Raw genomic sequence first — 14,004 nt, 5'->3', positions numbered from 1 at the left:
CCACCCCATCTACTTTAACATCTGTTTAGTTTAAGGCTTGTCTAATTTAGAATCATGCAGCAATATAGAATAGAAATAGGCCCTTCAGCCCAACCAGTCCACACCAACCACAGTGCCCACCCAGCTAGTCCCAATTTCCTATGTTCTACCCATATCCCTCTTAAGCCTTGCCCCTATATGGACCTAACAATTACTTCCTAAATGAAACTTGTACCTGCCTCAAACACTTCCTCTGGCAGCTCATTCCATATACCACCATCCTGTCTACAGAAAAAGTTGTCCCTCAGGTCTCCTTTAAATCCTTCCCCCTCATGCTAAATCTATGCCCCGGAGCTTTGGTCTCCCCTATGCTAGGAAGAATGCAGAGATTATGAAAATGTTGCCAGGATTAGAGGGCCTGAATTATGAGGAGAGGTTGTTTAGGCTAGGTATTTATTCTTTGCAATGTAGAAAAATGAGGGGTAACCTTATAGAAAGGTTTAAAACTATGAAAGCCATAGATAGGTGGATGGTAAGAGTAAATGTGGGCAGTATGGTGTAACAGTTTACAGCGCCAACTGTAAGATGCAGGTTCTATTCCCACCTCTGTCTATAAGGAATTTGTATGTGCTCCCTATGATTGCATGGGTTTACTCCAGGTACTCTGCTTTCATCCAAAATTCCAAAGATATAACAAGCCCAAAAGATATACCCAAAGATGTGGGCACACTAAGTTGTATCTGGAAGATAGCAACATTTGCACAGTACCCAGCACATCTTGGACTGTGTAGGTCATTCACTTATGTTTGATGTGCATGTGACAAATTTAATCTTACTTACCTTACCAGAGGGTGGGGATGAGGGCTGCTTTTGAGATTGGATAGACTCTGGATCTTCTCTCTAGAGCATGGAAGGCTGAGGAGCGACCTTTCTCAGCAATATTTTTATTGGTTTTTTAAATCAAGAAAGCATAGTACAAAGGAGGTTTGTGCAGTACTTAAGAAATGTACAATTCACATCTATGAAAGAGTTGCACCCATAGTACAAGCATGCTTTGGTTGCCTCCCTGCCCCAACCTACCCCTCCAATTCCCAACTCCAGGCCATCATTGCATTAGCAAAAAGGGTTAAACAGAACCTTTATCCCCAGAGCTGCATTGGTACAGAGAAGGTGTAACACATAAACTGCTGTATGTTTACACGTCTGAGTTCATAGAATTTTACTGGAGAATGCTGAAAGTCAGGGAGTTATGTGCAGAGGAAAGGAAGTAGGGATGAACCTTTAGTTTGGCTGGGAATTCTGAAAATATTCAAGAAAGGGTCCCCACAACTTTTGGAACTTTATGTCTGAATTGAGAGTTGAATAACGAATCTTCTCAAGGTATAGACTGGACATGATGTCCCTAAGCCACTGAGCATGGGTGGGCGGGGCAGCATTCCCCAACCTGAGCAAGACTGCACGCCTGGCTAAAAGAGAGGCAAAAGACAGTATGTGACGTTTGGTCTGACTTAGGTGTGTGTCCCCCTCTCCGGAGCTGCCGAAAAGAGCAATCAAAGGGTTAGGCGAGGAGGAGTAACCTTTCAGGGGTATGTAAGAACATAGGTGGGTTCCATGGTTGGCATAGACTTATTAGGCCAAAGAGCCCAAATTCTTGCTCTGTAGTGACAGAGATTGCAGGTGTGTTCGTAGTGGCCTTAACCAGTGTATTTTGGAGACAAACTAAAAAGGTCCTCTTAAATACCATTAGTGCTGTTGATGTGTTAGCCGCTGGAGATGGCTGAGATTTTCAATATCAATAAGGAGAGCATCATGGAATGCAAAGAAATGAGGGTAATAAGTACTGAGGCAATATTTATATGATACAAATACTGCATAGAGGAGGTAGTTGCAGTCTTTAACTCAAGCTATGACAAATCCAGAGGATTTGTCTAGTGCACATCCCAGTCACATGGGAGGCCAGCAGACATTGCAGAAACCTTGTAGAGATCTTTGCTTTGTTGTGAACCATTAGTCAAGTTCCAAAATACTGGAGGGTGGTTAATTTTGTTCCATTATCCTTGAAGGGTAGCAAGGATAAACAAGAGAACCACAGCCCAGCGAACTTGACTTCATTTATGGGGAAGTTACCGGAGGGACAAGATTTACATCACTTTGATAGTCAATGCGGTTTTGTGTAGGCAAGTTATGTCTGATGAATATTGAGGTTTTTTAAAAAAAAATTTAAATTAGTTTTTCAAAACATTTTACAAAATTAAAAACCCCAAATCCCAATGAGGAGCATTAATACAGTGCAAGATTAAGCATACAATAACAATATGCTACAAAGGAAGAGAATTTAACAAAAAAGCACCTAAATTAAAGACAAGTGAGCTTAGTGTCCTCAATATTGAGTTTTTTTGAAGAGACAATTAGGGGATGAATGAAGGGAGGGCAGGGGATGTTGTCTGTTTGGAGTTTAGAAGGCGTTTGCAAAGTCCAGCTGGCAGGCTCATCTGGAAGGGGGAGCTGGTGAGGTGGATCAGATATGACTCAATGATAAAGTAGATGGTGATGGCTAAAGGTCAAGATACCTGTGATTAGCAGGGTGCCCCAGAGTCAGTGTTGGGCACTGTTACTCATTATTTAAGTGATTTGGATATGTACATGGCACAATTTTCAATGAAGCAAACAACCATCTTGCAAAGACATGAGAATGCAGATGCTGGATCTAGAGCAATGTAGAAGATACTGAAGGAACTCAGTGAGTGAGGCGACATCTATGAAGGAAAATGGGTAGGGGACATTTTAGATTGAAAGAGAGGGGCGATGTGCACTATAAAATGTTGGAAGTGGCAGAGTAAGAGCAAGCCAGTGATTGATAATGTAGAAGTGGATTGTGGAAATAATGACAGAAGCTGGGTTAAAGAGGTAGTGATGATAAAGAGCCGAAGATGGCATCTTATAAGAGAGGAAAGTAGCATAAAGTATGACTTAGGGTATGTCTTTCTGAACTGTTGATAATACTGCACAATCTGTTAAAATGACAATTTCAGAGTTTTGAGCCACTGATGGTTTCCACACACCTGCTGCTCAATGGTAGAAGTTATTGAGGTTTGTGAGGTGCTGTAGACATGGTCTGAGTGGTCACATATCCATGCACAGGGTATGTGAGGAATATGTTTGAGATGTTCTAAATGTATCCTTAACAGCTAGAACCTCCTGACCATAATCCATTGTGGATCTCGAGTAATAACAGATAAAACAAACAGACAGATCATGAATATTTATTGGGCAATTAAATTATCAAAATACTACTCAAAACAGTTGTACATTTAGTAGTCATCTTCACATTTCCTTCAATGCTGCTGTATAGATAACATAGGTGAATAATTTGGATTACAGCAGCAATAATAAGTTCTTCACTCAATTCTTTTTCTCAAACCACCAGTTGTTCACTGCAGAGAAACAAAGACCAAATGAACATGGAGCATAATTATAGAGAACCTTATTTATCAATTAACACAGCCAGTGGTGCAAATCTACTAACCACATTAAGATTGTCATCCAGATCATTAATATAAATGAAAAAGAGCAGTGGATTCAGCAGTAATGCCTGTGCCACACCATTGGGCACAGGCATTCAATCTGAATAACAACTATTCACAATCACTCTTACTTTCAACAAGTCAGTTTTTCATGAAAATGTCTAGTTCATCCTAGATCCCATGTGATCTAACCTTTCACATCAGCCCAACATGCAGGATTTTAAAAAAGACTGAAGTGCATGTAGACAACATTTACTACCACCATTCCCTCAATCTTGAAGATACTCAATTAAATTTCAGATGTACTATTTCCCATGCAAGAAGTTTTGCTGATTATCCCTAATCAGTCCTTGCCTTTTAAAATGCAGGTAGATCCCATCCCTCTAATAACTTTCTCACCACTGATGTTAGGCTGTAATTTCCTGGCTCATTTTGAACATTAACAACCTCAAACCAAGCATCACTGCAGAACTGCATCAAGAGTTAATGGTTGCATAGTTGAAAGTTGCCCATTTCTGAAAATCTGTCCTTACCTAATACGGCCTGAGTGCAACTTCCATATTTAGGTTTGTGTGTATATGAACTTCCTGAACTGCCTTCAAGTGGACAAGCGAGGACATTTAAGAATGGGCAACAAATTGCTGACTTAGCCAACAATGCCACATCTTTATCAGACAGTGGTAAAAGCCCGATTCTGATATGCCCAGCATTAAAGAAAATACATAAGTAGAATACTGGAAATAAAATACAAACCTATAAACAGATCTAAAATGTCAGAAATCATCCATGCATAGAGCAAGATATTTCACTTCAATTTTCAGCAAATCTTAATGCTCCTCTCTACAAATAATGCCCTATCTCTTGAATCAGTAATAGCATGTGAAGTTTTATCTGCGACCATAAGTGAATTTATTCTTGATCTGGCAAATTAAAAATTATGTAGATTTTAGGATTTTAATGTTTCTAATAGTTGCTCGATTTGCCAGGAGTGCACTGTAGAAAGTTCAAGCTGAAGCCAACTATTTTGACAGAATTCAGTTAACACTTACCATCCACTGACGCTGAATCACCTGATCCACATTCTGGTAACTGCACGAAATAAGTACAGAAATCTTAATCAAGAGTCCCACAACATGTAACAGAACAAGATAAACAACTGCCACTTGGTCTTTGAAAGAACTATCCATTAGACCTACTCACATATTGTTCCACCCAGATCAGTGTATTGTGAATGCAGTTACCCTTTGAAAATAATAAACATTGCTTCCTTTCAAGTAGTTTGTTTCAAATTGTGGCAATATCAAATAAAACAATGGTTACACCCCACTTCCCTTCCACTTGCTCTTCTGCTGTTTGTCTTAAACACTGATCTTGCAACTTGAAGTTTTTCATCATCAAAAGCCTTCTTGAATTCTAAATATTAAATCTCCCCCAGCCCCAATTTTGGGAGATGATGCTAGTAGAGGAGTAGTGGAAGTGGAAATGGGTGAGCAATTTGGGGAGTGTCCCAAATTAAGTTTCAAGACGGTTATGAAGGGGGATAAGGATGCTCCAGATTTAACATGAATTTGCAGGATAACTGATTTCAATAGAACAAGACATGACCCTGAAAAGGATGCTTGTGGGTGGGAAATGAGACTTCAGGCCCAGTGTGTTTCTGTAAGGGTGAAAGGCAAGGATGGCTAGATTAAGGAATTGTAGATGGCAAGGGACAGACAGTTCAATGAAAAATGTGTGTCTCAAAGGATCAGGCACATAAATAGCTGACAAACAGGAGAGGCAGGCAAGTGGCACAGGAATCTCCTGTGGTTATTTCCTTAAACAAGAATACCAAATTGCATACTGTTTGTGGTGGTGAGGAAGGATACAAAGGAGGAGCAGCAGTAAAGCAGGGCAGGGCAAAGTCCAGGACAGCAACAGGGAATTTCTATGACTGCAAGTGGAACTCTGGAATGGTGTGTTGCCTTCCTGATGTCTGACTAAGCACAGAACTCTGAAAAGGGAGGGTGAACAGCTAAATGTCATGGTGCAGTCTGGTACCAGAATCAAGTTTAATAAAACTGGCATGTCGTGAAATCCCTTCTTAAACCAAACATACGGGCAGGAAGAGAGATGAGGCCCTAAAAGAAAGTTCAGTAGAACCTCTAGGGTTGCAATTTCAGGATTACTCTCCATGCCACAAGACAGTGAGGCAAGGAATAGAAGATAGTTCAGTTATATGTGAAGCTAAGGAGCAGGTACTGGAGGGAGGGCTTTAGGTATATGGATCATTGGGTTCACCTCGAGTGCATCCGAACCAGAGGCAAACCAATACCTTGTTGGGGAGATTCGCAGGTGTTACTTAGGAGGGATTAAACTAGGCTGGTATGCAGGTGACAGATGGGATAGTTGAGGGAAGTACAAATGTTAAAGTGACCAAGTTCTGTAGATAGGATAGGGGGCAAGGAATGACTGATAAACTGCACAAGAGCATCAGGTAAGGCAGGGGAACTCAGGGCATGGATTGAAAGATGAGACTGGGATATTCCAGCCATACTGGAAACATTGTTGAGGAAGGGGGTAGGTTATCAACTAGATGCTGCAGGGTACAAACATGCTATAACATGAAAGAGGTGGAGGTAAGGGGAGGATTGCATTTTTTATTAGGAGGAATATCATGTTCATTCTTAAGATAGTAAGGGATTGACCAGCGAGGGTGGAACTATCCTTAGCTGGAAATGCAATATTCAACAGGTATTAAAGGAGCTATCATGCAGGAAGATCATAAATCTGTAAGAATAAGGTTGAGGTAATATGCAATTTCAAATCCTCTTATGTTGACTGGACTGCCATAGTTTCAATAGGTAGAATTTATTAAATGTGTCCAGGCTTTTTTTTTCCAAATAATATGTACATGGCTGTACAAAAGAGGGGGCAACACTCAAACTACAGATAAATAATACAAGCTGAAGTGTCCGTAGGAAAGCTCTTACATAGAAAAAGATGGTCCACAAATTAAGTTCCTAATTGGGGACATGGTAAGTTTAAGGCATTAGATAGGAGCTTGCAAAGGTTGAATGGGAGAGGTTGCTTGCAGGAAAAAAAAACATGTAGCAGGTGGGGAGTTTAAAAAAAAAGTGGGATAGCCCATCAAACTTTGCAAGTTCCCATCTAATGTGTCAAAATTTTCCTTGCCTCAATCTAGAACTTCTGCACCAGTACTATCTTTTCCCATAGCTATGTGAAAGCTAATAGTAATAAGGTCTCAGTTCTACAAATGTTCTACCACTAAGCGAAGTGTTGCTCCATCCCTAGTAGGGCCATCTACACATTAATTGAAAAAACTTTTCTGGATGCATTTAATTCTGGACCCTTTGCAGTATGACAGTCCCAGTCAATAAGATGGAAGTCACCTACTTTAAAAACCTATCATAGTAGTGTAGCAGTTAGCTCAATTGCTTCACAGCACCAGCAATTATCAACTGGGTTGTCAATAAGGGGACATTTGGATAGGGTTAGTGAGTTGTGGGCATGCTATGTTGGTGCTAGAAACAGTGCTATCCTCAGACTGAGTTGATCATTGACACAAAGCAATGCATTTGATGTTGTAATGTACATGCCTTTCATTATCTTAAATCATTCTTACCTACGACTTCCCTATGTATTTGTTCTCCAACTCCAGTGGACTACTGGGGTGTCCATAATACAATTCGAAAAGATGATTCATATAGTCTCACTGAACAATCGATTCTAATCAAACTAGTCTGCCAAGAGCAGCACATTTAAAAGTGAAGCTGTAGCAGTGTGCTACACGCAGCGCTGCAATAACGACACGGAGTCGGTGAGCTGCAGTTGCAAAAGAAATTTATTCAAACTTCGCGACCTCGCTTTAAAGCCTTCCTGATCCCGCCCTCCCCGGGCGGGAATGCTATAGGGGGTGCATATTCACAGTCCCGTCCCGTGCACGGGCTTTTCCCCTTGCTGGTGAAGCAGACTTGGCGCCCTTTTTGGGACCGGCCTCAATGCCGGTGCGCGCCACTTTGTGAGCCGGTTTGAGTGCGCTGGGAAGTGGGTCGCCACATAACCCCACCCCCAGAACCGGCGATACACCTCCCCAATGTCCACAGTCTGGGTCGGACTCTGTTTGGGAGGTCTGCCTCTGTGCCGCGGTGCCGGAATCTCGACCGGCTGCGCCAAGTCCACATGGGCCAGTTTGAGTCGGTCCACCATGAAAACTTCCTCTTTCCCCCCAATGTCCAGCACAAATGTGGACCCGTTGTTTCTGATCACTGTAAACGGCCCCTCGTAGGGCCGCTGTAGCGGTGCCCGATGTCCGACCTGTCGTACAAAAATGAGCTTACAGTTTTGCAGGTCTTTGGGTACACAGGTCGGGATCTGCCCATGCTGTGAAGTGGGTATGGGGGCCAGGTACCAAGCCTCTCGCGTAGTCTGCCCAGGACTGCTGCGGGTTCTTCCTCTTGCCCCCTTGGGGCTGCTATGAACTCTCCTGGGCCAACCAGGGGTGCGCCGTACACCAACTCGGCTGACGAGGTGTGCAGAACTTCTTTGGGCGCCGTGCGGATTCCGAGCAGGACCCAGGGAAGCTCATCCACCCAGTTAGGCCCCTTGAGGCAGGCCATGAGAGCCGACCTCAGGTGACAGTGGAAACGCTCCACCAGTCCATTCGACTGTGGGTGGTAAGCAGTTATGTGGTGCAGCTGTGTCCCCAAAGGGCTGGCCATAGCTGACCACGGGCTGGAGGTGAACTGGGCGCCTCTGTCGGAGGTAATGTGGGCCGGTACACCAAAGCGAGATACCCAGGTTACAATCAGTGCTCGGGCTCAGGATTCGGAGGTGGTGTCGGTGAGCGGGACCGCCTCTGGCCATCTTGTGAACTGGTCCACGATAGTCAGGAGGTGCCACGCTCCTCGCGACCCTGGCAGGGGGCCCACGATATCCACATGAATGTGGTCGAAATGCCGGCGGGTGGGGTGGAACTGCTGCGGCAGAGCTTTGGTGTGCCGCTGTACCTTGGCTGTCTGGCAGTGCATGCACGTTTTGGCCCATTCACTGACCTGCTTGCAGAGTCCGTGCCAAATGAACCTGTTGGCTACCATCCGGACGGTTGTCCTGATGGAGGGGTGCGCTAAGTTATGAATGGAGTTGAAAACGCGCCGCCGCCAGGCTGCTGGAATGACAGGGTGGGGTTGGCCGGTGGTGATGTCACAGAGTAGGGTCCTCTCACCTGGGCCTACAGGGAGGTCCTGGAGCTGCAAACCGGAGTCTGCAGTCCTGTAGCTATGGATCTCCTCGTCTGCCTGCTGCGCCTCCGCCAGTGCTTCATAGTCTACCCCCTGGGACAGGGCTTGGATGTTAGGGCGGGAGAGTGCATTCGCCACGACATTGTCCTTTCCTGAGACATGCCGGACATCTGTCGTGTATTCGGAGATGTAGAACAGATGTCGCTGCTGGCGGGACGACCAGGGGTCGGATGCTTTCGTGAACGCAAAGGTAAGAGGTTTGTGGTCCGTGAACGCGGTGACACCCCCGCTGGTGGTAGAAGCACCATCGTTCGTTGGCCTCCTCACCCCTGCCTCTGGGGTTAGCGGGCTCTGCGGCTGGGCCTGGTCTGGTTTGCTGCTGGGAGCGTGGCCTGGTGATCTGTGCGACGGACGCCCCACTCTCCTTCTTGGCTTTCCACAGCACGTCCGCCCAGGCCACCACCACAGGCGTATGTCCTCGGGCAGCTGCTCCAGGAATGCCTGCTCAAACATGAGGCAGGGCTTGTGACCTCCGGCCAGGGAGAGCATCTCGTTCATCAAAGCCGACGGTGGCCTGTCCCCCAAACCATCCAGGTGCAGTAAGCGGGCAGCTTGCTCGCGCCATGAGAGCCCTAAAGTCCTTATGAGCAAGGCTTTGAATTCTGTGTATTTGCCGTCCTCTGGGGGCGACTGTATGAACTCCTCAACCTGGGCCGCTGTTTCCTGGTCGAGGGAGCTCACCACGTAGTAGTAATGTGTGGCATCCGAGGTTATCTGCCGAATGTGGAACTGGGCTTCTGCTTGCTGGAACCATAGGTGAGGTCGCAGCATCCAGAAGCTTGGCAGTTTTAACGAAACTGCATGAACAGATGGGGCGTCGTTCATCTTCGGCCCAAATATCGTTTGGGCCGTCGGGGTCACCAATTGTAGCAGTGTGCTACACGCAGCGCTGCAATAACGACACGGAGTCGGTGAGCTGCAGTCGCAAAAGAGATTTATTCAAACTTCGTGGCCTCGCTTTAAAGCCTTCCTGATCCCGCCCTCCCCGGGCGGGAATGCTGTATTTACAGTCCCGTCCCGCGCACGGGCTTTTCCCCTTGCTGGTGAACAAGGCCTGGCGCCCTTTTTGGGACCGGCCTCAATGCCAGCGCGCGCCACTTTGTGAGCCGGTTCGAGTGCGCTGGGAAGTGGGTCGCCACAAAGCACTATTTTGAAGCTGCAACTCAAGACTATATGAATGCACAACAGCAATGAGTGTTAAAATGACTAAGCATTCTTCAGGTCAATTGGATAAATCTCCATAGTCTGCCACTTCCCGTTGTAAGTGATGTTGGACAATTACACAGAAATTTCATTAACTCCTCAAACCTGTGATCGAGAAGCCAAACATGCAAGTACTAAAGGTATGGTTTGCATATTTATAATCACTGTTATCTAGAAATGGCAAGAAGATCATTTGTCTCCACCACCTCCTGAGGTTCCGATCACTTTTGTCATAAATTTGATTCTGAAGAGAATTATTGATTCTCACAAATTTCAGCTTTACAACTTTATAACCACACTTAAGTCAATACCATCTTGATGTCAAGATGTGTGTGAAATAGCTGAACTTCAAAAGGTGAAAGGCATCCTATGTGCTTAGCATGAGAGAACACTATTAAGATTGAAGTCAATGTAAAGGAACTTGCCCAGGTGAGTTAATTCCTCTTTCATAAGTTGGTTCCCGAAGGTACATACCGTATTTAAACCCTAGGATATTGTTAAAGTTCATCAAGACACTATTTTGGGCCTGATCTTCAGTTGCTCCATCAGTGATTTCCTCTCCATAACTAAATCTGAAGCAATGTTGAGTGATCTTCACTGACACTGCACAATATGTGCTGGCCTTTCATGTCAAAACCTTCTGACTGAAATGTCAAATAGCTGCCTCTTGTTCTGCATTGGGTACATTCATAATTAGGTTTATTGTCACTAACATACATCATAAGATTGATGTTTTATGGCAGCACATACTACAGGGAAGTGCATCCAGCTACAGCTTCTTACAGACCGCGTTAGAGAGCTGAAGCTGGATGAACTCTGGATCATTTGGAAGGCTGATTGACAGGATACAGGGAGGTAGTTACACATAAAGTGCATGACACAGGTAACTGCATGATCGTCAGGAGACGGACAGGTAATAGGCAGCTAGTGCAGAGTAGCCTTGTGGCCACTTCTCTCAATAGTGAGTACATCACTTTGGCTATTGTTAAGGGTGACCGAGCAGAGGAAAGCAACAGGTCAGTTCTCTGGCAGTGAGGCTGAATCACAAGGGAAGGGAGAAGAGGAGGGAAGCAGTAGTGATGGGGGAACAAAGAAGAGTTTCTGTGGGCAATAATGAGATTCCCAAATGATTTGTTGCCTTCCAGGTGCCATGGTCAGAGACATCTCGGATTGAGTCTGTAGCATTAAGCAGGATGTTGAGCAGTCAGAGGTTGTGGTCCACATCGCTAACAATGACACAGGCAGGAAAGGTGATGATGTCCTGCGGAGTGTGTTCAGGGAATTAGGTGCTAAGTTAAAGAATAGGACATGCAGGGTGGTGATCTCAGGATTGCTACCCATGCTAAGTGTTAGTGAGGCCAGAAATTGTAAGATAATATAGATTAACATACACTTTGGATGTAGTGATCATTAGTTTTGAGGTAATTATAAATACTGTATAATTTCAATATTTATGGAGGATAGGACTGGTCCTCGGGTATCAGAAAGGGCCTGGCAAGTGTGCAGTGGGATAGATTGCTTTCTGACAAAGGTGTGTGTGGTAAGTGGGAGGCCTTCAAAACTGAAATTCTGAGAATACAGAGCTTGTATGTTCCTGTCAGAAGAGAAGGCAAGGATAACAGGTTTAGGAACCTTGGTTTTCGAGGGATATTGAGGCCCTGGCTAAGGAGAAGGTGGTGTACTGTGGGCATGGACAGCTAGGAACAAATGAGGTACTTGAGTATAAGAAATACAAGAGAACACTTACAATGGAAATCAAGAGCGCTAATGGGCATGGGGTTTCTCCAGCAGACACACTAAAGAAGAATCCTAAGAGTTTCCACAATATATTAAAAGCAAAATAATTGCAAAATTGATCCACTTGAAGCTCAGCATGTTCATTTATGCATGAAGGCGAAAGAGACGGGAAGATCTTAAATGGAATTTTTGCATCTATATTTACTCAGGAAATGGACACAAAGTGAATAGAACAGAGGCAAAACAGCAGTGAGGTGAAATTACAGACGAAGTGCTGATGGCTTGAGGCAAATTACAGTGGATAAGTCACCAGGGCTTGATAAGTTGTCCCCTTGGACCTTGTGGGAGGCTAGTACAGAAATTGCAGGGACCCAGGTAGAAGTATTTAAAATGTCCTTAACCACAGGTGAGGTGCCAGGAGGATAATTAATGTTGCCCCGTCCTTCAAAAAAAGGTCAAGAATAAGCCAGGAAGTTATAGGCCAGTGAGTCTGACATCAGTAGTGGATAAATTATTGGAAGGTATTATAAGGAAACGGATATACAAGTATTTGGATAGATAGAGACTGATTAGGGATAGGCAAATAGCTTTTTACATAGTAGGTTATGTCTAACCAATCTAATTTTTTTTTGAGCAAGTTACCAGGAAAGTTGATAAAGGCAGTGGATTTTGCCTACGTGGACTTTAGCAAGGCCTTTGACAAGATCTGATATGGGAAGTTGGTCAAGAAAGTTCAGTCACTCTGGCAATCCAGTTGAAGAAGTAAACTGAATTGGCCATTGGCTTCGTGGAAGAAGCCAGAGAGTGGTAGTAATGGTTGCCTCTCTGACTGGGGCCTGTGATTAGTGGTCTGATGCAGGGACTGGTGCTGGGTCTGTGGTTTTTTTGTCATCAATATCAAGACCAGGATAATAATGTATAAACTAGGGTAGGACTTACAGTCCATACCATTCCCTGTGCAATGGAACAAAGGGATCTGGGAACAGATTCACAGTTCTGTGAAAGTGATGTCACGGGTAGATGTCGTTTAGAAAGGTTTTGAAACACTGGCCTTCATAAATCTAAGTACTGAGTGCAGGAACTGGCATGTTGAAATTGTATAAGTATTGGTGAAAACTAATTTGGTATATTGCGTGCAGTTCTGGTCACCTACCTATAAGAAGGATTAATACAACTGAAAGTACAGAGATCTGCAATGTTATTACTGGGACTTGTGGACCTGAGTAATAGGGAAGTTTGAATAGATTAGGACATTTATTATCTGTACCACATGAGAATGAGTGGAGATTTGACAGAGGTATACAAAATTATGAGGGATATAGATTGGCCTTTTCCACTGGGTTTGGCTGAAATTATGGGGTGAAGGAAAAGGTGAAATTTTTAAGGGGAATTGAGTGTGTAAGTAGGGAAAGAGAAGCAGTCATGTACTGGATGGTGAAGGGTCCTTATGATGGCTGCTGCCTTTATGGGGCATTGCCTTTTGAAAATGTCCCTGATGCTGGAAATGCTTGTGTCTATGATGGAGCTTACAACTATCCACAGCTTTTTCTGATCCTGTGCATTGGTGCCTCAATACTGGACGGTGATGTGATCAGTCAGAATGATCTCCATGGCTCATCTGTGGAAATTTGCTATAATTTTTGGTGACATACTAAATCTCCTCAGATTTATAATGGAATATCGATGCAATAACAAAGACGGCTATTATATTAGGTCCAGAACAGATCTTTACAGATGTCAACACTCAGAAACTTGAAGCTGCCTTCTCTTTTCATTGCTGATCCCTCACTGAGGACTGGGAGGAGAGTAACAGGTTAAGCGCACATGCTTGAGGTGTGCTTGTCTTGATTGTCAGCGCAGAAGGAAGTGTTATTTCTGATCTGTACTGACTGGTCTCCTAAATAACCAGTTGCAGAGGGAGGTACAGAGGCAGAGAATCATGGATACAATACAATAGAGTTTACAAGGCACCTCACAACAGTACACATCCAAGAGCAAACAGGAGATTATCGCTTTGAACAGTATACTTACATTTTCTATACGAGCAGTAGCATCTGTTTCAGAACACATGAAGGGACTTCCAGATACTGTTGTGTTTGTACTAGGAAGAGAAATGAGAATCTGGTAAGCAGAACAAAGTCTACAGCAGTCACTCACATAGAACAATTCAGCCCCACCACGTACATGCTGACCAGCAGGCTGAATCTGTATCGATCCCATTTTCCAGCACTTCACCCATAGTTTCTATGCTTAGGAAATTC

General features: G+C 44.2%; 1 protein-coding gene across 1 annotated transcript in view; it reads right to left on the bottom strand.

The window, feature by feature from the left end:
* Positions 1-3,226: 3,226 nt before the first annotated feature.
* The window catches only part of LOC140715239 (inorganic pyrophosphatase-like), a 38,135-nt gene continuing 27,357 nt past the window's right edge, over positions 3,227-14,004 (bottom strand). Inside the window, exons 9-11 of the mRNA XM_073027139.1 lie at positions 13,775-13,844; positions 4,553-4,592; positions 3,227-3,413 (exon numbers count right to left, since the gene is read on the bottom strand). Coding sequence (XP_072883240.1) covers positions 3,382-3,413; positions 4,553-4,592; positions 13,775-13,844 — 142 coding nt within the window. The 3' untranslated portion in view covers positions 3,227-3,381. The remainder of the gene's footprint in view (positions 3,414-4,552; positions 4,593-13,774; positions 13,845-14,004) is intronic.

The sequence above is a fragment of the Hemitrygon akajei genome, chromosome 23 (assembly GCF_048418815.1).
Source record: "Hemitrygon akajei chromosome 23, sHemAka1.3, whole genome shotgun sequence".
Taxonomy (NCBI): Eukaryota; Metazoa; Chordata; class Chondrichthyes; order Myliobatiformes; family Dasyatidae; genus Hemitrygon; species Hemitrygon akajei.
This window is presented reverse-complemented; position numbering and strand designations above follow the sequence as displayed.